This window comes from Callorhinus ursinus, unplaced genomic scaffold (assembly GCF_003265705.2).
Source record: "Callorhinus ursinus isolate GAN/ISIS: 27379988/994484 unplaced genomic scaffold, GSC_fseal_2.0 scaffold15, whole genome shotgun sequence".
Lineage (NCBI taxonomy): Eukaryota > Metazoa > Chordata > Mammalia > Carnivora > Otariidae > Callorhinus > Callorhinus ursinus.
The window spans coordinates 3,423,647-3,449,169 of NW_027397077.1; the positions used below are offsets into that span (position 1 = coordinate 3,423,647).

At 51.9% G+C, this 25,523-nt stretch overlaps 1 protein-coding gene across 4 annotated transcripts in view; it reads left to right on the forward strand.

The window, feature by feature from the left end:
- The window catches only part of LARS2 (leucyl-tRNA synthetase 2, mitochondrial), a 148,906-nt gene extending 125,201 nt beyond the window's left edge, over nucleotides 1-23,705 (forward strand). For 2 of the 4 annotated variants that reach the window (XM_025885025.2, XM_073901059.1), the window contains 5 exons: nucleotides 372-541; nucleotides 2,551-2,628; nucleotides 5,234-5,345; nucleotides 15,284-15,411; nucleotides 20,053-23,705. In XM_025885025.2, coding sequence (XP_025740810.2) covers nucleotides 372-541; nucleotides 2,551-2,628; nucleotides 5,234-5,345; nucleotides 15,284-15,411; nucleotides 20,053-20,232 — 668 coding nt within the window. In that variant the 3' untranslated portion in view covers nucleotides 20,233-23,705. Of the gene's footprint in view, nucleotides 1-371; nucleotides 542-2,550; nucleotides 2,629-2,887; nucleotides 4,011-5,233; nucleotides 5,346-15,283; nucleotides 15,412-20,052 lie in introns of those variants that run through there. The other 2 variants (XR_012380863.1, XR_003210723.2) reach the window with 2 other exon arrangements.
- Nucleotides 23,706-25,523: the final 1,818 nt, after the last annotated feature.

Sequence of the window (25,523 nt, forward strand, 5' to 3'; positions counted from 1 at the left end):
ACACGTGAGGGCACAGGCGTCTTTGGGGACACCTCTGCGGCAATAGGCTTTCTTACTCAAGGCAGCTGGGCACAGGGGGCCCATCATGGCCCAGGCTTCTGAGCTTGTTGTGGGCCGGGGTGGTTGGTGGGCGGCACTCCGAGGAGCCCTGCGGTCCAGTACGCCGAATACCCGGGGCTCTGGGGTGTGACAGAGTCCGTGCTGCTCTGAGCTCCCGGATGCTAGAGGCCAGAGTGGCCCCCATAACTCCCACTGGGGCACAATGAAGCATGTCTTCAATGCACCCGTGCCTCTCTGGGCTTGGGGAGAGCCAGATCAGTCATTCACATGTCTGTCTGTCTCTCTCTCTCGTTTCCTGACATGAAACTCAGCCGATGCCCTTCCCGGGGTGCTGAGGTGGCAACAGCGTCTGTGGGCCTTGGTGACCCGCTTCATCGAGGCCAGGGCTCCCGGGACGGCTCCCCGGCCCCAGCTGCTGAGTGATGAGGAGAGAGCCGAGAGCAAGAAGCTCTGGGAGTACAAGAACTCAGTCATCTCTGAGGTCAGGAACTTTCCGGGGATGCTGGTCCGTTCTGTGACTGAGCACACTTGGTCCGGGTGGGCCGCCCTGCCTTGGGGCGGGCCGCTGTTGGCCTTGCTCCTTCCTCACTGTGGCGTCCCCCCGGCCTTGAAGGGTTGCCGTCACCGTGTCGAGTAGCTCACCAAGCTGGAGCAGCCGGCCACGTGCTCTAATGGAAAGACATGCTCTCAGGAAAGGGCATCCTCAAACGGTGTCCACCACGTGTCCATCCCAGATCTCGGGAGGACGCCCCCTTCCCTCCGGCTCCACACTTACCACTCTGGGGCAGAGACCCAAATGCAGGGTCTCGCTGCTGACACACCGCATACGAGATGAACAGAAACAGAAGTGTAGCACTGAAAGGGGCATGAGGAGACTGCTCTTTGGCCTCCTCATTTTACAGATGGGGGCAGAGATGAGGCCCAGAGCCGAGAATCCAAGTTCCCGGATGCTCCGCATAGTGAGGCCTTCCCCACCCAGTTACGTTGTTACACGGTATCTGTGCGAATTATTGTGGTTTAATTTTTGCAAATAAATGATGTGTTCATGTTACCTTCTTAGAAAATGTTTTATTGTCTAAATCATTTTCTTTTTTTCTTTTTTAAAGATTCTATTTTTAAGTAATCTCCACACCCAATGTGGGGCTCGAACTCATGCCCCTGAGATCAAGAGTCGCACGCTCCACTGGCTGAGCCAGCCAGGCTCCCCGGACTCATTTTAAAAGATTCTTCACTGATAACAAATCCCTATAAATTTCTTCCCCAGAAGTCGGATACCATACCATGACATTTGCCTTTTTAAGCACTTTGTGAAGTAAATGTCATATGTTTTTGAAAGAAGGCCTTTAGGAGATCCAGAGCTATTTTTAGCGGGTGTCACTCCTTAGGCTGAATTTTTACTGTTATTTTTATTTTTTAGAATTGCTATTTGAACTTTTAAAGTCAGCCAAGGTCACTTTCTTGGACTCTGGTGACTGATGACATTGAAGAAACAGGGTTTTCATGAGGCCCTGGGTCCAGCGTGGTCTCATTCGGTGACACTTCTTTTTTTTTTTTTTAAGATTTTATTTATTTATTTATTTGATAGCGAGACAGCGAGAGAGGGAACACAAGCAGGGGGAATGGGAGAGGGAGAAGCAGGCTTCCCACGGAGCAGGGAGCCCGACGTGGGGCTCGATCCCAGGACCCTGGGATCATGACCTGAGCCGAAGGCAGACGCTTAAGGACTGAGCCACCCAGGCGCCCCTTGGTGACATGTCCTCAGGGAATATTCCCGTCCACTCTAGTGTAGAGACACAGAGCTCACGCAGTTGAACTTTGTGATGTAAATGATGCCTGGGTGACTGTTTTCATGCCACGTACTTCCTGTCTGGACAGACATTCTTCTGTCAGATCATAGAACTGGGGTATTTCGACAAGTTGGAAACTCTTGACATCTTTAGATGTGTTGTTTTTCTGTATTCTTGGCCGTGGTCGAAATCGAGAAGCACACAAACAGGAAGAAGCTGACAAGTCAGCTTGAGTGTTCTTGTGTTGACTCCGTATTTGAAAACGCAAAACTCACCTTATCCCATATACGAATAACCTTCGTTGTGAATGAAAGTCATGGAGCCACAGGGAAGGGACATCCTGTACCCCATCTCCTGTTGTTTTGATGTTTACTCGTCTGCGGGTCCTGCCTCCTGTCCAGGTGGTTAGAGGCGTGTGATGTCCCCGCTGGGAGAACCAACACTGTCCCAGATGTGGGGGGGGGGCAGGAAACGCTGGACCGTGGAAACACCATTTGACCCTGATTTTTTAAAATCTTTGTGCCGATGAAACATTACCATGATTATCTGAGATAGTGAATGCATTTATGAATTTCTTTGATTGCATTCATTTAATTCACATTTTTTGGCTAATTCATTTGCTTTGTTGTTGTGTTGCATTGGTTTTTTGTGGAAAGCTCAAAGGGATTTTGAAGAAAGCGAGTAATTCAACTTTTACCCATAGGTGACCACCCATTTCACAGAGGACTTCTCACTGAATTCTGTAATTTCTCAGCTGATGGGACTCAGCAGTGCCCTCCTGGTAAGTGGCCCTCCTGTCCTCATTTGCTGGTAGCAGGGGCGGGTGGGTGGCCTTGAGCCACATTGTGAGGTGGCCTGTAGGGTCCTGGTTGGTGGACAGAGAGCAGGACCATGGTGTCACCTCCTTGGTGTGGCTCTGTTATCTTAAAGAAGCCTGTTTTCCATAGTCACAACCTAGTTTTATAGCTGGAAGGTTCTTAAAGGTTGTCTGGTCCAAAGCCCACCCCCTCGCTCCCCTCCCCCACCCCCATATTTTGCAGATGAGAACACTGACACCCTGGGAGGTTCGGTGACGTGTCTGGTTGATTAGTGACAGATCAGGACCAGACTCGAGCCCCCTTCTCTTCCGGCTCTGCTCTTTTCTTCCTGCTTCCGCTGCCCGCTCTCCTGATTGATCTGATACCCCCTTGGCATCATTAACATGTTACACTCCTTTAATCTGGACAAGTCAGATTTGTGCTCACTAAAAACAAAAGTCAGCCTTTTTAGCATAGATTCCTCTTCTTGCCACATGTGACTAGAATTTTTCTTGCCAGGGGAAGGATTTGTCAACAAATGGAGGTTAGGCAAGTAGTTAGCTGTTTGGACAACAAACAACAACAAAAAATGTTCATTAAAGCTATTACCACATGCCTTTTGTAATGAAGCTCTTCCCAGACTTTAAGAACAGTGGAAGAAATTTACAGGTTTGACTACATAGAACTCACCATTTTTAGTATATTAAAACATGCCATGTTACAAAGCAGGTAAAAACTGGGGAAAACATTTTATAACAAATATGTCAGACATGAGGCTTAACATCCTTGATATGTAAAGAGTTCTTTACATATGAATATAAAAATAACTGACCTAAAAATGGTCAAAGGATGTGAAAAGAAAATCACTCACAGAAAATGGTATAGAGATAATCTGTAAACTTGGCAGAAAAAAAATATTTGCCTTACTAATTATCGTGAAACGCAAACTAAAAACACGATGCTATTTTTTTTAACCTATCAAATTGGTAGAGACTTTATAACATAAAGTCCATGCTATGACAAAGACAGTGAGACAGTGGCACCCCAGCAGTGGCCGTGGTTAATGTAACCTTGCCAGGAAGAACTTCGGCTCCGAGGTTGGCATCCCTATAGTCGTTTAGACCCTTTGATTCCGGGCTGCCCATTGGCAGGTGACTTATAATCACAGAGACATAGAACCCCAGCTGTCCCCAATGGGGAAATCGTGAAATGACTCATATCATATCAATAGGGAGGAGATGTGCCACCACCATTCACATCGTGTCTTCCAGGAATCCCTAGTACCAGAAGCTGTTCATGATATAACATCAAATAAACATACAATACAGAAGTGCTCATAGGATAAAAATTCCGGTCCAGCAAAAGGGTATGTGGACAGATGTGTATATTCACATATTTTTGCATTTTTGGAGACCAGGATAAAATACATCAGGTTTTTTTTTTTTTTCTGTTTGGTATAATTGTGAGTGGTTTTGTATTTCCCAGATTCTCTTTGCTGAGTGTGTGTGTTTTTTTAAAGATTTTGTTTATGTATTTGACACAGAGAGAGCACAAGCAGGGGGAGCAGCAGAGGGAAAGGGAGAAGCAGGCTCCCCGCTGAGCAGGGGAAGCCAGCCTCTGGGAAACTCAGTACCCTTGTTCTTCCCACAGCCCACTTCCCCCCAGGCTGTCCTTGGTCTACACTCGCAGGCTCACACCCTGCTTTGCTCCCCACCCTCCCTCCCCACCCACACCCTGTGGAATCCTGTGACACCCTCGATTCATCTGTCACTTTTCTCCCCAATTGGCTGTAAACTCCTTGAGGGCAGAAACCGTGCCCTTTTGGAGTAGGTACCCCATAAATTAAGTGGGTGTGGCTACGTTATGTGACTAGGCTGCACCGCAGGAAGAAACTGGGTGTTACCAGCACACCTGCTTAATAGGAGGATGAGACCCCCGAGGGGGCAGGAGGACCCCAGCACTGGGCACTCCACGTTGCAAAGCCTGTGAGCAAGTCTCTCTGCATGTCTCACGGGTCCTGCAGCGCACGGGAAACCTCCAAGAGCGGTCAGGAGTTTAACTCTGATTTAAGACAAAGCTGCTGGGAGCCTGCTTCTCCCTCTCCCTCTGCCCCTCTCCCATGTGCGTGTGCTCTCTTTCTCTCTCAAATGAATAAATAAAATCTTTTTTAAAAAATTAAAAAATAAATAAAAAGCTAAAAAAAAAAGAAAAGACACAGCTGGATTCTCGTGGGGGCCGCATCCCTTGGTCAGCCACGTACCTGGGGGCAGATTGCTCCCCTTCCGTGGTCCTTAGCCTCTCCACCCTTCCAGTGGGGTAAGAACAGCACCCTCCAAGGGTACTGGTGGGAACTACATGAATCAGCCTCAGACCAAGGGCGTAGTCCATGCTCCGCGAGGAATAGTGTACATGTTATTGCTATTGCTGCTCTGCTTTTAATACTGTGACTAAAAGGGGCGAGTTCAGTGTCCGGAGCAAACGTGGGTGGGAAGGAGGGTTCCTGCCTACCTGCTTGGGTCTCTGGCCTTCCGTGCCCTGGCTTGTTTCGTGCGCCTCAGTGTTCTTCCACCGTTCTTTTCTGTTCCTCAGCAAGCTTCTCAGAGAGTGGTCCTCCACAGCCCCGAGTTTGAGGACGCGCTGTGTGCCCTGACAGTGATGGCCTCCCCGATGGCCCCCCACATCACCTCGGAGCTCTGGGCAGGTAGGTGGGGGCATCCTCGCCAGACCCGCTACTGCTAACCTGGATGTGCCCCAGCCTCTCGTGGAACTCGACTTGGGGCCCAGATGTCCTCAGGCGTGAGGCCCAGCGTTTGGCACCTGTACCAGGGACCTCTGTGCCTTGCAGTCGGAATGGGGGTACTTCTGCGCGCTCACCCCTGCCGAAGGGGAAGGCCCCTCTCCGCGTTGGCGCCCCGCGCCTGCCCCGCTGGGAATGCGGACGGCCCCGCGGGGCACTCTTTCTCCGAACCCAGCCTCCCGCTCTCCATAGGCCACGACCCCACGTTCTCTTTCTAAGAGGGGAACGTAGGGTTAGTCCCACTTTACAGGTGGAGAAAAGGACGCCTGGAGTCAGGCTGCAGATCTAAAATTTACTTAAACTGGGATTCGGGTCTCTCCAGCAGACCGTCCTTCCTAAACTGGGCACTGAAGCGAGTCCCCCTGACTGAGGCTCACTGGCTAAGTGGGGAAGCTTCCACCCCGCCCGCCCCCTTGGAGGTCCCAGTTCTGGAGCTGGGGAAATGACTGGAGAGTGTTGTTTTGTTTGTTTGTTTAAGACTTTAGTTGAGAGAGAGAGAGCATGAGCTGGGGGTAGGGGCAGCAGGAGAGGGAGAAACAGACTCCCCGCTGAGCAGGGAACCCTACACGGGGCTCGATCCCAGGACCCCGGGATCATGACCTGAGCCGAAGGCAGACACTTAACCGACTGAGCCACCCAGGCGCCCCATGACGAGAGTTTTTAGCCAGCTCCCGGGTGATTCTGATGCACAGGCAGGTGGGGGACTGTGTCCCTCTACTGTTAAGACCTGGCTCTCAGGGGCGCCTGGGTGGCTCAGTCAGTTAAGCGGCTGCCTTCGGCTCAGGTCATGACCCCAGGGTCCTGGGACCGAGCCCCACGTCAGGCTCCCTGCTCAGCGGAGAGCATGCTTCTTCCTCTCCCTCTCCCTGCTGTTCTGCCTACTTGTGCTCTCTCTCTCTCTGTCAAATAAATAAATAAAATCTTAAAAAAAAGACCTGGCTCTCAGAGGAAAGCCTAAGGCAAGATTTCATGCACTTTTTTCTCTCGTAGGGCCGCCTCTTGAGAGCATTTTCAGGGCGCATTGGTCATTCTAAAAGGCCCTCACTAGAAATACCAACATCCTGTCCTTTTAAGAAATAATTTGAACATTCTTCACCCTAAACTGTCTTCAATAGTTAATTCTTTCTTTTCCTTTTTGTCATCTCTATTTCTTGTTAATTTTAATGTGGAGCTACTTTTTCAGATGGTGTGAGGTTTACAGTATCTTCCCATTTCCTATTTCTGGACACTTAGACCCTTTATAATAACACATCATTGTTTTAAAAGTTGAATAGCTAATTTTTTGTTCACATATGAAATCCTTAGAACACATACCTAAATGTAGTGCTTGCCCAGGAAGGATACAAAACATGAAGGCTTTTGATGGACATCTTCAAATCTCTGGATCCTTGGTGAATATGCACAAACAAGAGCCTTTGTCATGATTCCAGGGGTTTTGCAAGGACGTTGCAATCCCTTGGTGATAAACTCACCCTGCGTGCTGGAATAACCCAACCTGGGCCCACTCCCTCCCTCTGAAGTCCTGAGTGATATGCTTATGACTTTGTTGCTGTGAGGATGAACGTCAGGGCCACGCACCTTATGGGGCCAGAGCAGGTGGATATGTCTTAGAGGAGCTCAGGCCCCCAGGCCTTGGCCTTGGTGTCAGAGGCCTCATGTAGCCTGTCAGGACCGATTCAAGACAGAATGTGGAGCAACAGTTTGGCCACCTTTGCTTTACATGGGACTCCAACTGGTTGCCTAAGGGTTTACAAGTAAAATTTCATCTGTGAGTATTTCCAATTTAAAAACAAGATACACTTGTAAACATTTTGATTTTTTTTTTAACTTGTAAATGTTTTTAATCACTGCATTAATTGCCCCCAGGCATGACTTTGGTAACTGTTCAGGTGACGTGTCTAGCATTTGCTCCCGTAATCTGCCACGGGCAATTCTGGGCAGAGATCTGAGTTTCCACTTCAGATGATGCCCTTGAAGTGGAAAAGATAGGAATGTTTTTAAGACTCTCAATCTATGTTGCCAGACTATTTTCCTGAAAAGTTAGCCCGTTTCCACTCCAGAGTCTGTTTTTGAAGTATGTGTTCTGTTTCACTGATTTAATTATTGGATTTTCAACGTAGTTTTAACATCTGGTGTGCTAGCCTCCCTTCATTTCTTTTTTCATAAGTATTTGAGCGCTTCTCACCTGTTTATTCTTCTCAGTAGAACTCTGGTATAATTTTATTATTAACATCCTTGAGATTTTGATTGAAATGTGGGTAAACCTAGAATTAATTTGGGAAGTCCTTACATCTTTACCCCTTCCAGACCTCCATGTGGTCTGTCTCTCCCTTTTATTTTTTTTAAGGTTTTATTTTGGGGGTGCCTGGGTGGCGCAGTCAGTTAAGCATCCCACTCTTGGTTTTGGCTCAGGTCGTGATCTCAGGGTCATGAGATCGAGCCCCGTATCAGGCTCCTTGCTCAGCACGGAGTCTACTTGGGATTCTCATTCCCTCTCCCTCTGCCCCTCCTGCTCGCGCTCCTCCCCCCACACTCTAAAATAAATAAAAATTTTTAAAAAATATTTATTTTTTTAAAGATTCCATTTATTCATTCGACACCCAGATAGAGAGAGAGAGCACGAGCAGGGGGAGAGGCAGAGGCTCTCCGCCGATCCAGGAGCCAGACGTGGGGCTCGATCCCAGGACCTGGGATCATGACCTGAGCGGAAGGCAGATGCTTAACCATCTGAGCCACCCAGGCGCCCCAAAAAAAGATTGTATTTTTAAGTAATGTCTACACCCAGCATGGGGCTCGAACTCACAACCCAGAGATCAAGAGTTGCACACTCTACCAACTAAGCCAGCCAGGCACCCCATCTCCCTCTTCATTCAAGACTTCCATTATGCTGAATCGAGTTTTATAGTTTTGTTCATTTCTTTTGTAGTTTTTCTTCTGACTCTATGCATTTCTTAAGGAGTATTCCCGAGTATTTTTTTGTTATATTTTTATTTTTGCTCTTGTGACTGGAGTCTTTTCTATCAGTTTTGACTGGTAATGGCTGGGATGTAATTTTTAAAATTTATTTGCATGCTTATTCTCTTATCCAGATTCCCTACAAATCTCTTCTACGTTGGGTAGGGGGTAAAATCCTCTTAGACGTGCTAAGATTCTGTGATTAGCAGATAAGGATAAGTGTTCTCTTTCTTTCTAACAGTTATGGCTTGGTGTCTGTGTACATAATGTATTAAACTGCTCAGAAAACCCTATGGGATGTTCGAGGTGCTGGTCCAGACGGCCCCTGTAATGTTTTGGGGTTTGTGGTTTTTTTTTTTTAAGAATTTTTTAGAGAGAGAAGGAGTGTGAGCAGGGTACGGGAGGGGCAGAAGGAGAGGGAGAGAGAATCTCAAGCCGACTCCCCGCTGAGCATAGAGCCCAGTGTAGGGCTCGGTCCCACGACCCTGAGATCATGACCTGAGCCAAAATCAAGAGTGGGACACTTAACTGACTGAGCCTCCCAGGCACCCGGATAATCCCTATAATGTTAAGGAAGCAGCTCTCTGTCCTTGTTTTCCAGAACTCATATTAGGAACGGGAGCTATATTTTATTTAACATCCGTTCTTCACTTGTTGAGGTGTTTGTATCATCTGCTTTTAACTTCCCCCCTTTGCCTTGTTGATATCACTATTGCCCAGTTAATTGATCACCTAATACCAAGCTCTCCCGGCATAGATTCTTCTTGACTATGGTGCAGCGGACTCTGAGTTTACTGTCAAATCCTATCTGCTAGTGTTTTATTTGGAATTTGGCAGTTGTTTTCCTAGGAAGACCAGTTTTTCTCAGCGTGTGTGGTCAGGCTTGGAAATGAGGGTTTCACTGACTCCACCAAGTGAATTGCTTTGGGTTCCTCTGTCCTTTGTGGTGGTTTAGAACAGCCTACAGAGGAAGAGACACTTACCCATTCTTTGCTGAAGAGACAGAGCGCCCTAAAGGGAGGTTGGTATCAGGCCCTGCCACGCTAATTCCATATTCTGTCAGGCAGCCTTTTGTCCTCCCCGTGGGAAGGAAACATGACTCTTTCATTTAGCATCGGCAATCACATTAAGTTTTTTAAATGGCACACGGTTCATTCTCTCCTAGTCTTCCTTTGCTTTAGAACAAACCAATCTAATTTATCATAAACTTACTCTTATCCTAGAACATGCACACCTCTCCCTTTTATCTTCCTGCTTTGTCCCGCATTATCTTCTTCCTCCCTCATTTCATTTCTCCCACGAAGGACTGATGTCAGTGGGATTGGCAGAAACATGCCCCTCTTGCATGCCCCTTCGGTTGTGTTGCGGGCGGGCAGAGAGGATCTCCTCTCCCCAGGGCCCTGGCCCTCCGTGGCAGTTCTTAGGAACCAAGTGTACACTGTGGCATGGCAGGATCCCCAACAGGACACACGCTAGAGCATCGGGATAGAAACTAGCCCATTCCAAACCTTGCGCCCTGAATTTTCCAACACATCACACACGGCTTTTGTGAGCTGTGGCATAGTAAGTCGGTAGAGATTGAATGTGAGGTTTGCCGCAGTGTTTCATTCAGTTGGATTTATTGAGCACGTATTTTTTGCTGTTTCTTTTTCAGTCCCTGAATTTAGTTCATGAGCACTGGATTATCTTCAGAGCTGCAAACTTTTATTTTTATTTTATTTTTTAAAGATTTTATTTATTTGAGAGAGAGAGAATGAGAGCTAGAGAGCGCGAGAGGGAAGAGGGTCCGAGGGAGAAGCAGACTCCCCGCTGAGCAGGGAGCCCGACGCGGGACTCGATCCCGGGACTCCAGGATCATGACCTGAGCCGAAGGCAGTTGCTTAACCAACTGAGCCACCCAGGCGCCCGGGGACGTATTTTATGTGCCAGGCTCTGTTCTGGGCCTTTGTGGGAGAACTGGGGGAGGGTGGTCTTCCCTCAAGTTTTACAAATTCGTAGCAACTAATTTTGTTTTTTTTTTTTTAATTCGAGGAAGTAATGGGAAACCTTTGTCTTGTGGCTCTCCACATGTGTACATGTCACAGCCTCGGAACGAGCCGCAGGGCCCATGACAGAGTCAACTGAGGAGCCCCACGCACCTGGCGTGGCACCCTGGTCATTAAGTCACAGGTGCGGGTCAGGTGCCCTCAGTAGAGAATGGAGACGTGACTCCTTCCCGCCTCTCCAAGAGCGAAAGAGGCCCGGTGCCTCAGGGTGTGGGGAGTCCTTTGCAGTCAGAAGCACCGTATCGCGAGGAGCATCATTGTCATCCCGCACTGTCAGTCATTCTCGATCCAGGGCCTTGGACGGTTTTTACACACATTTCATTTGTTCTAGAAAACTTTGCTTTCATGTAGCTTCTGGTTTCACTCCCGTGTCTTCGACAGATAACTCAGAATGGCTATAAAGGGAAGATGGTGAGGGTGGAATGTTCAGAAACTGCCATTTTCTAGAGTTCCCTAGAGAAGCAGATTTTCACAGAAGAGATTCTCCCCCATAGAGCAGCAGAATTGGGATCTGTCTTCTAGGGGAGGTTCGGAGTCCTGTGCGCAAAATGGCCATCACTGCCATGGACAGAAAGAGAACAATCCAGAGAAGCTGGAGAGTCCCCTACCAATCTTTTTTTTTTTTTTTTTTAAGATTTTTATTTATTTATTTGACAGAGAGAGACACAGCGAGAGAAGGAACACAAGCAGGGGGAGTGGGAGAGGGAGAAGCAGGCTCCCCGCCGAGCAGGGAGCCCGATGCGGGGCTCGATCCCAGGACCCGGGATCATGACCTGAGCTGAAGGGAGGTGCTTAACGACTGCGCCACCCAGGCGCCCCCCCCCCCCCCCCCCTAAGGAGGCAGTGGAGACCTTCAGTAAGAAAGAGAACCAATATCTTCGCAGTTGGTAAACTGCAACAGGATGAGGAAATCTTTTTTCCTTCCTGAAGTTTTGGATCTGAGAAGCTCAAGGCACCACATCTGAATCCACACAGTTAACTTTTGTGTACCATAATAGAGTATTGTGCTCCCCAGCTGAGGGTGTTAGCTGCTCCCTTAGGGAAATTTTGTGTTTGGAGTCACTGATACTGTTTCCAGACAAAGGACACAAGGTTTCCTTTGTTGGTGGACAGTAAAAGAGTAGAAAATCACCGGACAGGGAGCTTCTCGGTGGTACTCCGGTTGGAGGTGTAATTTCATCATCGTCAAAAATGACCTTCCTAATAGACAACAGTGTGGATGGATCCCAGGGGGATTATGCTGCGTGAAAAAAAGTCAGTCTCCAAAGGTTATATACTCTATGATTCCATTTATGTAACATTCTTGAAATAACCAAATTATAGAGATAGAAAACACATCAGTGGTCGCCAGGGCTTAGGGACTGGGCAGAGGGGGCAGTGGCCATATAGAGGGGACCACGAGGAGCCCAGTGGTGGCCGAGCAGCCCTGGATCTTGACTGTGGCAAAGGTTATGTGAAGCTGCCTACTTGTCGTGCTAGTGCTTATAACAACTGATGAGATCTGTGTAAGCTCTGTAGAGTGTACCCTTCTCAGTGTCCTGGTTTACACGGGACCACAGGGGGAGGCAGGCAGAGGGGTCACATTTCTTTACGACCTCCTGTGAACGTTTCTGTTTTCCGGCCACTCTTATGGCTGTGCGGCGATTCTTTTCTTTCTGGATTCCAGGCTTTACCTCGTGGGAGCTCTGGGTCTCCCATCAGCACCGTAATTGTGAGGTGACAGCGAGGGGGACCCCGTGACCCCCCCAGGCATTCGGAACAGACGTGTAATCCTGAAGCATGAGGCTGCCGCCACGAATCCATTTTTCTTCGTAAAATGAAAACGGCTGCGAAATAGCATAGCTTAGTGTTTTGCTATACATATGCACTGTATCCCTTAATTTCAACACAATTACAAACATACAAATCATGTAGGGGTGTGTGTGCGACCATTGTAGAGGAGAAGTTCTCACTGACGTTCTGATGGCGTTTTCTGTACAAATATGTGTGCGGCATCGGTGTTGTTAGCTCAAAATAACGTCAGTGGAATTCCTTCAGTGGGTAAAGGCTAAAATGAACTGGCATCCCATCCTATCCATTTTCTTGGAATCGCCAGGGCTGGATGAGGCTCAGTGGGCCTCAGAGGCCATGGAGTCCCCAAGTCCAGCCTCGTGTGTGTGTGTGTGTGAGCACAGGGGTGGGGGGTGGAGCAGGTCTGATGGTGGCCGGCAAGAGAGGCTGCCCACCCCAAGACCGACTCCCGGGCGCCCCTGGGGCGTGGTGACCTCCCCAGCTCTCAGACCATGCGAGGAGCTTGCGTGGGTTGTTGCAGTCATTTTGAAGGAAGGTCAGAGACAACGGCTCTCCCAGCGGAGGGGCAGGAGGGGGGTGGGCCACAGGCGACAGCCGGCCCTGCACGATGGCCTTGCATGCCAGGGCTCTGGCACATCCCAGCCCGTGTGCAGACTTTCTCCAGGTGCTGCCCAAAGGCCAGCTCTCGACCTGGCATGTGTTCTATAAAGAAACCATCCCACTTGCTATGCAAACGTTAGGTCTTTGTACTTCCCTAAAGAGTAGGGAGGCAAAAACACGGCGGAGAGCCCACAGCCGTGAGTTTGTGTCCCGCCGCGCTGAGCAGGGTGGCCCCACTCCCGTCTGTGTAGAAACTCTGGTGGGGACCCAGGCTGCCCCAGGAAGGCCGGGCTTCCTCATTTTTTTTTTTTTTTTAAGTGGAATTTGCAACAACTTTTGCCCCGAACATTTGTGTCCAAGGCCCTTTCATCTCCCGGGCATCCTGTATGACTACCATGCGGAAGTTCTGGAATCCTTCTCACTGCAGCTGGGTCACAGGACCAGCCATACGGGGCCAGCCTGCTAAAGTAACAAAATGATCATCTCCCTTCTGTGACCTCTGTCTCGTATTTAGACAAGAGTCTTAATAGTACCCCTTCTGAGGAACGAGCAGGAAGCTCCTTTCGGCTCCTGCCAAACGGCCCATCTGTTAGCGGTGGAGCAGGTCCATCAGTAAGTGCTGGAAGCCCAGGGTACAGGGGCCAGCAGGGCCCCAGGAATACAGCTCTGACAACACTTGGTCCACAGACGCGGACAGGCCTTCCCTCCCCTCAGACTGACCAGCAGCCCAGGCTTAGAGCAGGAGCACCAGAGAGAAAAACCCAAGACCGGTCCTGGAACTGGCTGTAGCCATCTGCCAGCGACATAAACAGCTGGAGCTTAGAACGCAGACCAGCTGTGTCACCGAGCGCACGTCCGAGAGGGGCTGACCGGTTTTTGGGCAGCAAAACTGTCAGGAAAGCGGTGTGACCAACACCTTCCGGCCTGTGCTTCCACGCATTGCAGACGGCCACTTTGAGCAGCTTCGTGGAGTAGCTTTGCATGGTCCTTAAATCCTTAAAAAAAAATCAAAAGTTTAAAAAGTCCTGTGCAGATGAACATGATTTTCTTCTCTCTAGTTTGACCTTTTACAAATTCTCTGCAAGGAGCACGCATTACTTGGCCCTCAAGGAAAGTAAAACGTTGTCAGTCCAGCCCAGTGTTCCAGGCACTGGTGTTGGTGTTGGTGGGATTCATTCCCTCCGTCTGGCAAGTTGGCTTCAGACCACCCCTGAGGCATGGGCCCGTCCCTCAAATGCATCTCCTGGGCTCAGTGCTAATAGTAAGGAGGAGGTGTGCAAGGGCTACCCCCCTCCGGCTCCCCTGGACAAGCCATCCACAGCACGAAGGCCCTGCAGCGGCCACAGCTCCACCCTGGCGTGGGCACACTGCCACGTTCACTGCCCCCCAGGGCCCTCCTCTGGGGGGATGAGGAGCCAGGGGGGATGTGGCCATGCTGGTAGCACCCTGGGCTCTGTATTCTGATGTGTGCATTTCCTGCGCATTTGGGGGCACCTCTTGTGCTCATGAGATCGGCAGAGGCTTTGCAGTCACAGCTTTTCCTGCGAGTCGCCCTACCTTGGCTGCAGTCCTCGTCCAGCCCTGTGGGCACTGAGCCCAGCCGCCTCGGCTTTGGGGTTACAGCATGAAGCACTCTAGGACGCAAGACTGGGGGGAGTTTCCTTCCTCACCGCTTCCTCGCGTTTGACCCATCCTGAACCAAGGCCAGCTCTTTCCAATTCAGTCGTTGGCAGGAGCCCCTCTCGAGAAGAAGTGTAGCGTGAAGGCTGAGATCCTTCTGAGAAGGTGGAGAAGGAGCACCCAGCTGTTCTCGGCATGTTGGCTCCAGTGATCATGAGTAAAAGGACCGGGTAGGAGGCCCTCGCAGACCACAAGTATTCACAGGCAGGAAAGGAAATGAGCATGGCTCATTATTTTGGGATCCGCTCTCAGGAGCACAAAGGCGTTCCTTCAGCAACAGAACTGCAGAGACCAAGGAAAATCAGCCTTGTTTTTTCCAAATGCACACTTTGTGTATTTATTCGATAGAGCGAGAAAGCACAAGCAGGGGGAACAGTAAAGGGAGAGGGAGGGAGAGGGAGAAACAGGCTTCCCACGGAGCAGGGAGTCCGATGCGGGGCTCGATCCCAGGACCCTTGGATGATGACCTGAGCTGAAGGCAGACGCTTAACCGACTGAGCCACTCAGGCGCCCTTGTAAATGCACACTTTAGAACAAAGTGTCCATCCATCTGTACAGCTCTGGGTACTATTTAAAAAGGGGGGGCTACCTATCAGCCCAGGATGATAAACCGGGCTAAAGTAAGTGGGGGGGGGGGGGCCGGTAAGCTGTGTAAAGCCGAGGTGCGGCGTCAGGCAGGTCCAAGCCAGCCTGCATTGGGGTGAAAGCAGTGTACCCTGCTTCCATAAGCCTCGCGTGTGCCCCGTGACTCTCTGTGCCTTGACGTTGCAGGCCTGGCGCAGGTGCCCGGGAAGCTGTGCGCCCACTACGCCTGGGACGCCGGTGTGCTGCTTCAGGCGTGGCCGGCCGTGGACCCACAGTTCCTCCAGCAGCCCGACGTGGTGGAGATGGCCGTCCTGGTGAGTGTCTCCTGCAGCCCCAGAGCCGGAGGTGAACCTGACTGGGGCAGGTCGTCGGGCCTTTCTGGCCCACCCAGCCTGACTCGGCCTGACCGTCCCGCCCGTCTTATACTTTAGCTTTGAGGTCACCACACACCACGAGCTTGTGAGCATCAAGCGCTCACAGCCCTCAAGGGATGAGAAGGTGGACCACATAACCTTGTCCTGCTTTATAGGTTCTGATCGCCTTGCCCTCCCGCGGTGTCACAGTCTCCTTGGCGGCTCCTGGTTCAGTTAGGGAGGGGGGTGATGGTGAGCAGGTTGGCAGAGCAGGAACACCTCCCCAAAAAGGCTATTTCAGAAAGGCCACATAACGTTTCTTTCTTTTCTTTTCTTTTTTTCTTTTTTGGTAAATTGCATCATTGTAGATACATAAAAGTAGTTTTTTATTTCAACCTTTTACAGAGCAAATAACTCAGATAGTTTATCCTTTATGTAATTTTTACATATTTAATGGGTGTTTGCTCTGAAACACATTATAAGGAATACTTAATGCTGATGTGGCTGAAGAGGGAAAGAGGAACGGGGGGCCCCTTGGCACGTCTCTGAACCACACGTGGGGCCAGGTCATTCACATCCAAGATTTCATGACGCTCTTATCACTCTGTCAAATAGGCATTTCCATTCTCATTGATTTCAGTTGAGAAATCGGGTTCGGAAAAGTTGGTCACCTTGCCCAAGTTTATTTGCTCATTCGTCAGTAATGATCGAGTTACCTGCTGTGGATGAGGCACAGTGGTGGGCTCTGGGGGTACAAAACCAAATGGGACAGACAGGGTCCCTGCCCTGGTGGAGCTGAAAGCCGAGTGGGAGAGATCGGGAAAAGGAAAGAAAAATAAATAAAATCATTGCAAATGGTGAAAAGGGCCATGAACACACCACCCAGGAGCTGAGGGAGAGCCCAGCCTCACAGGGGCCCAGTTGGCCAGGCCCCAGCTCTTCTGCATCTGTGCAAACCATGGGCCCAGCCGGCGGGTCGGTGTTTGGAAAGACGGCTCCGTGCAGGAGACCCGGCCCCTTCCTAGCCACTCTGTCTCCACACCACCTCCCCTGGCACCTAGTTCCCCCCCAACCCCACTTTGCTTCCCCCACGGAGGGGAGGACGTGGGCCTGCCCTGGTGGGCTTCTTCCCCAAAGCCTCAAAACCGAAAATAGCCTTGTGGCACAGAGAAGTTTCTTTACCCTAAGTCACATTTATAAGAAATAATCCCGTGTACCCCTGAGAACTTGTCCTCAGCACGAAGAAGTGCCAACTTGAGAAACCGAAGTTTGAGTCTATACAATACCATTCCACTTTAATCACTGTAGAAAAGACATCTAGTTCTGGTCGGTCATTGGTAAAATGGTTTTACATTACTCTGGGAGTGAAAACCCAAAGCTTAAGACGGGAGTAGGACTCCCTGCAGGTTACCCAGCTGGAGAACTTCCGACTCGGGGCACTGGGCCACGTGGTGGAACTTCCGTGGGGGCCTGTGTTCTGTGTCCGTGTGACCTCAGTTGGGGCCCTGGCCAGAAATAGCAGATGCGGTGACAGCATAGTGTCATTCAGCGTGGCTCAGGCCCGCCACGCCCGCAGTATGCAGGGCTGGGCCCAACGCCGGGAATCCCCAGCCCGGAGGCTCCGCCTTAGATTCGAGCAGCTCAGTGCCCAGGAGGGACCATCTTAACGGGCCATGACTGCCACGCGCACAGGGAGTTTCTGTAGCCTCCAGGGTAAGGCATAGAGCTTGGGAGTGAGACCATCCTGCTTGGAAGTCTTCGTGTCACAGAATAGTTCTGTAGGCCTCTGTTTTCTCAACAACGAAAGGGGGCGAACTCAGTGTCTCGCTTTGCCCGTTGTGGAAAGAATTAGATTGGATAATGCCAGGCACTGCTTAGCCTGCTTCTGGACGCACTAATGACAAAACCCACTAACAGGTAGTGAGCGCCGACTAAGGGCTGGGCGCTGCCCTAAGAACTTTCCAGATACTGACTCGTTTACCCTGCACGACAGCCCTGGGAGTGGGCCCTGGTTTACCCATGTCACAGACGAGGCAGCTGTGTGACCAAGTCCATTTTACAGGTGAGGGAACGGCAGCAGGAGGGGGCCTGATCCCCCGGGGAGATAGCAGGTGCCGATAGCTGCTGGCGTGGACATCGCTGCTTCTGGCAGCCGGGCATGGCTGCAAGGGGGCGTGGGGCCTGGGCTCGAAAGAGGAGCAGTGTCTCCCTGGTGGAAGAGAATGCCTGATCGCCGGGAGCAAAGGCAGAGACGGCCCTCAGTGATGTTGGGTCTGTGCGCTGTGGCGAGGCTAGAACTTGGGCATAGGCAGGGTGCCACTGGGGAGAAGGCCAGGCCCCAACCCCGAGAGGGTTGGGGGCTGGCAGGGCATCTGATCAGGGGGAGGAGCGGACCCAGGAGGTCCTACTGTCTCCACCGCTTGCTGGGTGAACTGGCTTCACCTCATGTGCCTCGGCTTCCCCGTCTGTAAAATGGGCACAGAGTGGTCATGCATGTCCCTCATGGGGCTATGGGAGGAGAAATAGGTTGGCTTAGGTGGATTGCGTGGCTCAGCACCTGTCACGGAGCAAGAGCTTAGTCAGTGGGAGCTTTGATTGTTCCTAGCTATCACATGTCACTGGGTGGCCGTGGGTGGGACAGGGGCAGTGCTCACGGCCAGGGACCTGTGAGGCAGCAGTTGGAAAAGTCCGGGAGAAGGATGCTGAGGCCCTAGACCGAGGCTGTGAGTAGTAAGGGAAGGTAGCAAAAACGGAAGCTTGCATGGCCACCAAATGGGGACTGGAAGACTTCTCCCAAGTCAAATGGCCACTATTTGAGGTGATTTGAAAGAGCTGCTTCCCCTTTAGGCCCCTGAAGGCCAGGTCCAGTGTGGAATCCCACCTGGGCTTCTGTTGTCCATTTAACTGGTGCCTCGTGTCAGGAGGTGGAGTGTGATGGAGACCCACTCACTCTGAAGGGACCGCCCTGGGTAAGGCAACTCAGGGGAGTCCCAGGAGCCAGAAGCCCGGAGAGGGTACCCGGGGCCGCGTGGGAAGGCCCATTGGGCTTCCTGGCCACATCCAGAGGTCACGAGCCCCACCCTTGCCCCAGCTGGGGTCAAGAATGACTCAGCTCCCTGGACAGGCCTCACCAAGGACAGCTGAGGGCCAGCCCCCAGGCTCCAGGGAGGCACTGAGTCTAGAAGTATTTGGGTCATGGTGCTGAGGCCATGTATTGAAGAGGACATCCTACACTGGCTCCTTCCTTCCTGGCCGGGAGTCCCGACAAAGGCCAGGGGACAAGGGGGTGTAAGGCCTAGTGAGCTGGTCCCTTCAGACAGGTTTTCTCCCTCAACGATCCAGAGGGATCCATCCTTAAAGAAGAGAAAACTGAAGTCCAAGCCTAAGAGTCTGCACAAGAGCACGGGCTCTCTCCCCCAACACCCCACCACGGCAAGTGGCCGGGGGAGCCCTAGCCCTGGGCCGCTCTTCCCTGGGTGAGAACTGAGACTGGAGCCGTGACTCATGAACAAGAACCAGTTCTGAGACTGCCGTGTTTGGGACCCCCAGGACTTCATGAAGGGTGCGGTTTTGGTGTGACAGGATGGGAGTTCTTTCCGAGGTCTTGGTCAAAGCAAGCCTTGTGGTCGTGAAAGAAGGCGGCTTCCAGTGGCTTAGAAACAAGATGGCGTGGGCGGGGAGGGAACAGCAAGCCCTAGTCCCACAGCTTTAGGACACCAAACCCCTGCATCCAGGAGACTCACACTTTTTAGAAGAACCATTTTCTAGAATATTTCAGGACACAGTGTGTTACCATCTTTGGCTCCGACCCAGTGACGTAGGTTGTTGATGCAACCAAGAAAAATGCCCCTGAGGTCGACGTACATCTGAAAAAAAAAAAAAAGAACGAGGGACACCTGATAGGCTTTGGTTGCAACCTGAGAAATTATTCCTGGTAACTTTTCACAATACGGAGTAAAAAAACCGGGAGCGTTAGTGAAAGAGTTCTTAGGGGAGCGGTGGGATGGAGGATTTGAAGCACAGCTGCTCAGAAGCCATGTGGGCCGTTGGGAGCACCTCCCCCCCAAGCCGATACCGGTTCACATTTGCTGTGAAGCGTGTCCTTATTGAGCGGTACTCAGTGAATAGCCACTGACGTCTGGAACTGGACCGGCCTGTTCCTGGCAAGGCTGAGTTAAGGTGATGTGGGTCCAGTTTCCCGGTCCCCATGCTTGGGCGCCGCGTTCTGGAGTCCAGCCCCCGGCAGGGAGGTTGCCTGCCTTCCACAGGAGCCGGTCACCCCCTAAGACCTGGGTAAAATCCTCAGTGACACTCGCTGTGAGCGGAACTTCAACTTGATCCCTAATGACACAGCCGTCCCTCTCCCCCTGGAGGCCACTGAGGGTTTTGACCTAACTTGCAGCAGGGGTGCGCTCCAGGTGTGGTGCCCCATCCGCTCTCTCCCAGTCTGTGGTTTTTGGGCATGAATCCTATCCTCCCTGCCTGCCCTCTGCCCTCTGGGGAAGCTGGTGCCGCATCTTCCTGCTTCCCGCGGGCGTTGGTATGGGGCCCCCTGTCACCCTCAGGACGCTCCTCATTGTTTGTCTCTCTTTTCCTTCTCAGATCAACAACAAAGCCTGCGGCAAGATCCCCGTGCCGCCGGGAGTCGCACGGGACCAGGATAAAGTCCATGAGCTCATCCTCCAAAGCGAGCTGGGTGTCAGACTCTTGCAGGGGCGAAGCATCAAGAAGGCTTTCCTGTCCCCCAGAACGGCCCTCATCAACTTCCTGGTGCAGGACTGACTGCGGGGGCGGGGGGGGGGGGGGGGGGGGGGCTGAGGAAGGAGGAGTGTGCTGGCCCAGGGCAGGGAAGCGACCAATGTCTTCAATGTTTACCTTCGTGGTGGGTTGGGTGGGCTTGGGCAGTGCGGTGGGGCCCGGCGCAGGGGTGAGGGTGGGTGTGGGCAGAGGTGGAGGGCTCCGGCAGCCGCTGCAGGTGGAGGAAGCCGGTTGAGGCGTGTGAGGCCACCAGAGGAACTGCTGGGTGTCCCCTGGGTGTCTGCAGGAAGGCGAGAAGAGAAGCACGTGAGAATGAACGGGGTGCCTCTCGAGCAGCCTGGGAGCTCTGACTCCTAGAAATTGCACACTCCAGGAACGTGAGGGTAAACTGAGGACCCACACACTGCACAGGAGCAGCGTGGACAGCCAATGTTGGACGGGTGACAGCCTGGGCATCATGGCAGGTGGTCTCCTCTCTTTGGGGCTGGACGGAGGAGCCATGTGGGTCATGTCCAAATATCCAGTATATGGCGGGGCCCACCGCGCTCTGCAGAAGCTGCTCCGAACCCGAAGGCAGGCGGGGCCTGTCCCTCCGCAGTTGTTTCCACTGCGGGCCTGCGCGGATGCCGACACATGGGCTCTTCCTAACCACTTCCTCGGGGTGTCAGTGTGCTGTGTAGTGAAGCAGAACCACGCTGGTTCCGAGCTCAGCTGGAACCAGTCCCGGGGTGCACCACAGCCCTGCGGGGAGGCTGCTCAGGTGGGCCCCAGACGGCCCCGCCGTGGGTGTGGCCCCAGAGCTGGGCGTTCGCTTGAGCGAGCTCCCTGCGGCCGAGGGGGCCCGGTGCCTCCCGGTGCTGCCTCTGTGTTCAAGCCACCGCCGCCTGGCTGCCCGGGAGGGGCCGGGACGGACCCCCGTTGTCGGTGCATTAGGGTAATCTGGTTTTCTATGAAGCCAGCAATTAGGTGCTCTTCCCAGAACTGGCCTGAGCCACTGATTAATACTTAATGGGGCAGTGGAGGAGAATCTAGCCATTCTGTGCTACTGAAAGGCTATGTTTGTTTTCTGATGCCGTTTTTCTGAAGTAGCCTCAGATGTGTCTGTAGTCGAGCTGCTAACAGATGACTTTTTTTAATGCAGTAAAATATGTGTCGTGTGTGATCTTGGAATAGCCGCCATATTTCCCATTCTAGGAGTTAATCAGGAACAGATCGAGGTGTTCCATCATTATCAGAAGCACACGGAAAGTCATAAAGTGAGGTGTGTGGAGGACTTACAGAACGTGGTAGACAACCCTGGCTCAGGCTCGTTAGCCACAGCGGTTAAGTTACTGGATCTCAAATGTGGCTCAACTTGATACCATGCCTGGTCCCCATGCCCAGAAATTCTGATGTAATTGATCTAGGGTGTGTTTGGGCATCAGGGAACCTTACAAGCTGCATGGGTGAGTCTAATGGGCAGCAAAGTGTGAGAACCACTGGGTTAATTGATGGATTTGAACCGTAATGTCTAACTAGTCCTTCCTCTCCCTCTCTCCCGCCTCACTGGGAGGAGTCTGGTGTGGGACCCAAGCAGGATAAGGGCAGGGAGCCCTTTATCTGCACATAATCTGGCCAGAGCATTGGGCCATTAAAGCCTCAAGGCTACTGGACTAACCAGCCTTGGCTTTGGAGAACTTTTTTTTTTTTTTTGGAAAACAAGAGCTCCTTGGTCCTACTAGAGATGGTTGGTATAAAGAACAATGGAACAGAATGCTAATCCCTGGGGGTAGGGAGGTGGGGTGGGGAATGATCTCAATCCTTTATTAACTGCCTTGATTAGGTCAAAAACCAGACTCAACAAGTTCACTTGCATTATGTCATGTAACTCCCACAAAAACCCTACAGGGAAGGACTTATCCTCTCATAAATACAAAGAAACCCAGGCTCTAAGGTTCGGTGATTTGCTCAGTTTCCACAGCAGAAAAGTAGAACTGGGATTGAAACCCACATCTTCTGGCCTCCGAATCCCCTGATGCCACCCTGCCGTGTTGGCCCGGCCCCCCGCCCCCCTGTAATTGCCCGTCTTGGCCCGAAGTGCCACAGTCAGGAACTGGAGACGTTGGCCAAAAGTTGGCTTTCTGAGCAAAGCCTGCCCTGCCCTCTCCTCCTGTGAAGGCCTCACCTCTGTAAAGCCGGGGAGCCACGACACTGGCCTTGGTGCCGGCACAGGTGGGGGGTGCTGGTCCGAGAGCGCGGTGTGGGTTCCATAGGGCTGGAGGCAGAGGTCATTGCCAAATCGGTGGAATGCCCAGGTTCACGGGCGATGGCAGGGCGATGAGTGAAGAGAGTTTGCACATAGGGAAAGCGGCGCCTGGGAAGCCCCACGGCAGGCAGATGCCCCTACATTAGGTGCCAGCTGTCTGTCAAGAAAAATGAAATTGATCTCTGAGCCCCTAAAACAATAAATGAGCTGAGCAAAGGCTTAGACATGCTTCAGCCCAACCTAATGACACACCCTTGGGGAGCTGGTTAAGGAAAATAGGGTGTAGCCAATCAATGGAAGATGAAGTAGCCAGCCAAAGATGGTTTATTTTAAAAAACCATGTAATATGACATTTTTCTCATGACTAAATCAGTATATTTACGCAATGTGATCCTGACCATAATTTTTTTTTAAATTCCAACCCTTATAGAGAGAAGGAAATTTGCCCACAAAAATCATCGGTGGAGAGTCCTATGAGTAATTTTTTCCTTCTGTTTACTTTTTTTTTTTTTTTTGCATATTCCAACTTGTATTGGCCATGTGGTATTTCAATAATGGGGGGAAGATATCAAAATGTACAATTTTGTGAAGATCCAAGTGAGCTAAAGGGCTGTTCCCCTTGCTTTTTCTTTTTTTTTTTTTTTCCTCCCACAGTAGCAAGTTGCCCGTTGGGATGTGCCCCAACTAGGAAAACATAGGCTCTTTGTTGTATGCAGTAGAATCTAAAGAAGCAAAAAGCAGCCCCACGAAGCTGGTGTTTGCAGCCACTCAGTGTGGGCAGGTGTGCGACCCTCCTGGGCATCTCAGCCTCAAAATCTTGCAGCCCGAGGACAGAAGAACAGGAGGTAACATTCCCTTCGTGGAACTCTCCTGTCCTTGGTGGATAAACCAATATGGCAGCCAAGAGCGTGAGCTCCGGAGTCAGCCAGAGCAAGGTTCTGTGACTATGTGACCAAGTGACTATGTCACTTGAAACCTCAGTGAACCTTTGTTTTCTCAACGATAAAACAGGAGTAAAAACCACGCCTTGGGGTATGAGGATAAAGTAAGCGAATGTGTGTAAAGCACGTGGCACATAATCTCTCACTGAAAGAGAATGGCTCATTATGAGTAATCTTGCCTGAGTAAAAATAGGCTGATGGTCTAGAATGGGATTATCTTTGCTCAGAACCGAACAGAACATTTAGAAAAACACTGTATCCCAGGCCTGTTGCGGAAAAAGATTTAAGCAGTAAACTTGGAGGAATTTTAATCCCGTTGGGTAGAATCAGCCCTGTTATTTGGTATTTTCACCTCCTGAGGTGTCCTGTCCTGAAACCTTTGCATTACCTGCGTCCATGATTCCATGCCTGCTGGTTAGTTTCTTGGAGCTTCATCTGGGTGACGGTGATCTCTCCTTGGCGCTGGGGATCCTCTTTCCTTACGGAGTGGCCCAGGCCACAAACAGTCTGACAAGGGTTCGGGAAGCTCCCAGCCTTCTTCCGGCCCCATGCTGGCCAGCCACTTTTGTCCCAGGACACATGGGATTGTGACATGGGAAAGAGTGCAGCAAGGGACAAGAGCTGGAAACCATACGCGTGAGCCTAGCCTCAGCCCTTAGACCAAGTCTGGTTCGGGTGGGGTGGCCTGCCTGTAGCGCCCAAAGTAGAAGTTTGCCCGAGTGGCCTCTGTGCCCTTTCCTCTGCAGCGGGTACTGGAAAGGGGGGCCTGTGATGTGCTGGGGGGCCTCTTGACTGAGTGGAGCTGCCATCATTCTTAACTGTGTCCCCTGCCTTGGCTTGGGGTTTCCTGATCGGTGGCCTGAGGCTGCTGGGAGCAATGGCCCAGTGGTGTGAGCTGGAGGAGGTTGGGGGCCACGTGGAAAAGTCCACCGGAGACCCTGGCGGGCCTTTCGTGGCCCAGGGGCCTGTTGGCCAGTGCTCAGACACGATGGCCTCCAAACCAAAAGTGGGGCATCAGAAGTTTCCATTGACAGGTGGTTTGGGACCACAGGCCAAAGAGGGCATGGTTCCTGAAGCAGCCAGCCTCCCTGCCAGCTGCCCCCCCCCCTTGGTCTTCCTCCTCCTGGAGAGAAGGGAAGAGGCAGCCATGCTTACAGCGTCATCTTGTGCACCACACGCCACTGCAGGGACTTCGCCACTGCTCTGGCATTGCCACACCGAAGCAACAAAGTGGGAATTACGACCCACTTCCTACAAATCAGGAAAGAAGCCTAGAAATGTATAGTGAACTCCCAAGTTGTAGCACTAGGAACTGCTGGAGCCCGGACCAGCCCCCGGCCCCTGCTTCCTCCGCAGCACCCACCTGCCTACCTGGGAGGCAGCACAGCTCGTTCTTGCTCTTTCTATCCAGAGAGTTCTGAACTGGAGCTCTGGCAGGCGTGCGGACCTGCGGATGTGTCCCTCCTTGCAGAAGGGGCTGGGCTTTTGTGAATTTTTTTGCACCTATCCACCGTTGGCTGCGGGTCACTTCTGGGGGGTGGGGGTGATAACTTCCTGGGCATCTGGGGATGAAGGGACTCCCCTTGCCTCAGGGCAAGTCTCTGGAGAAGGGGCACAGCGGAGCCCTGAGCAGCCAGCCCGTGAAGGGGATCGATCGGTGTGGGTGCACCCACGGCGACCACCACGGGGAGAGAAGGCGCCAGTCGGAGCCCGGGAAGCAGCACGTCTGCGAGTGAGGAAGGAAGGCTCCAGAATAGCAGCCAGACTCCCAGGAGACGTGGAATGCGGGACAGAGTCTGAGCAAGCCCAGCCGCCTCTGGCCCACCCTGTGCCAATATGCCGCGCAGCCCTGGGCGGTGCCACTGGCCTCAGGGCGGTGGGCGAGACCAACCAGGGGGCCTTAGCATCCCCCTTCTGCTGATGATGAGACTGGCTCGAATGGGCTGAGACTTGATTGAGACCACGGCCAGTAAGTGATCAAATATCTTGACTCCGATCTGTGCCCACTCCACTCACAGCACCCCTCCCCTGCTTTGTAGGGCAAGCCTGGTGCTCCTGGCAGCAGAATTCAGCTCAGGCCGTAAATCATCCCAATGGATGAGCCCCACCGCACCCTAGAGGTCAGGGAA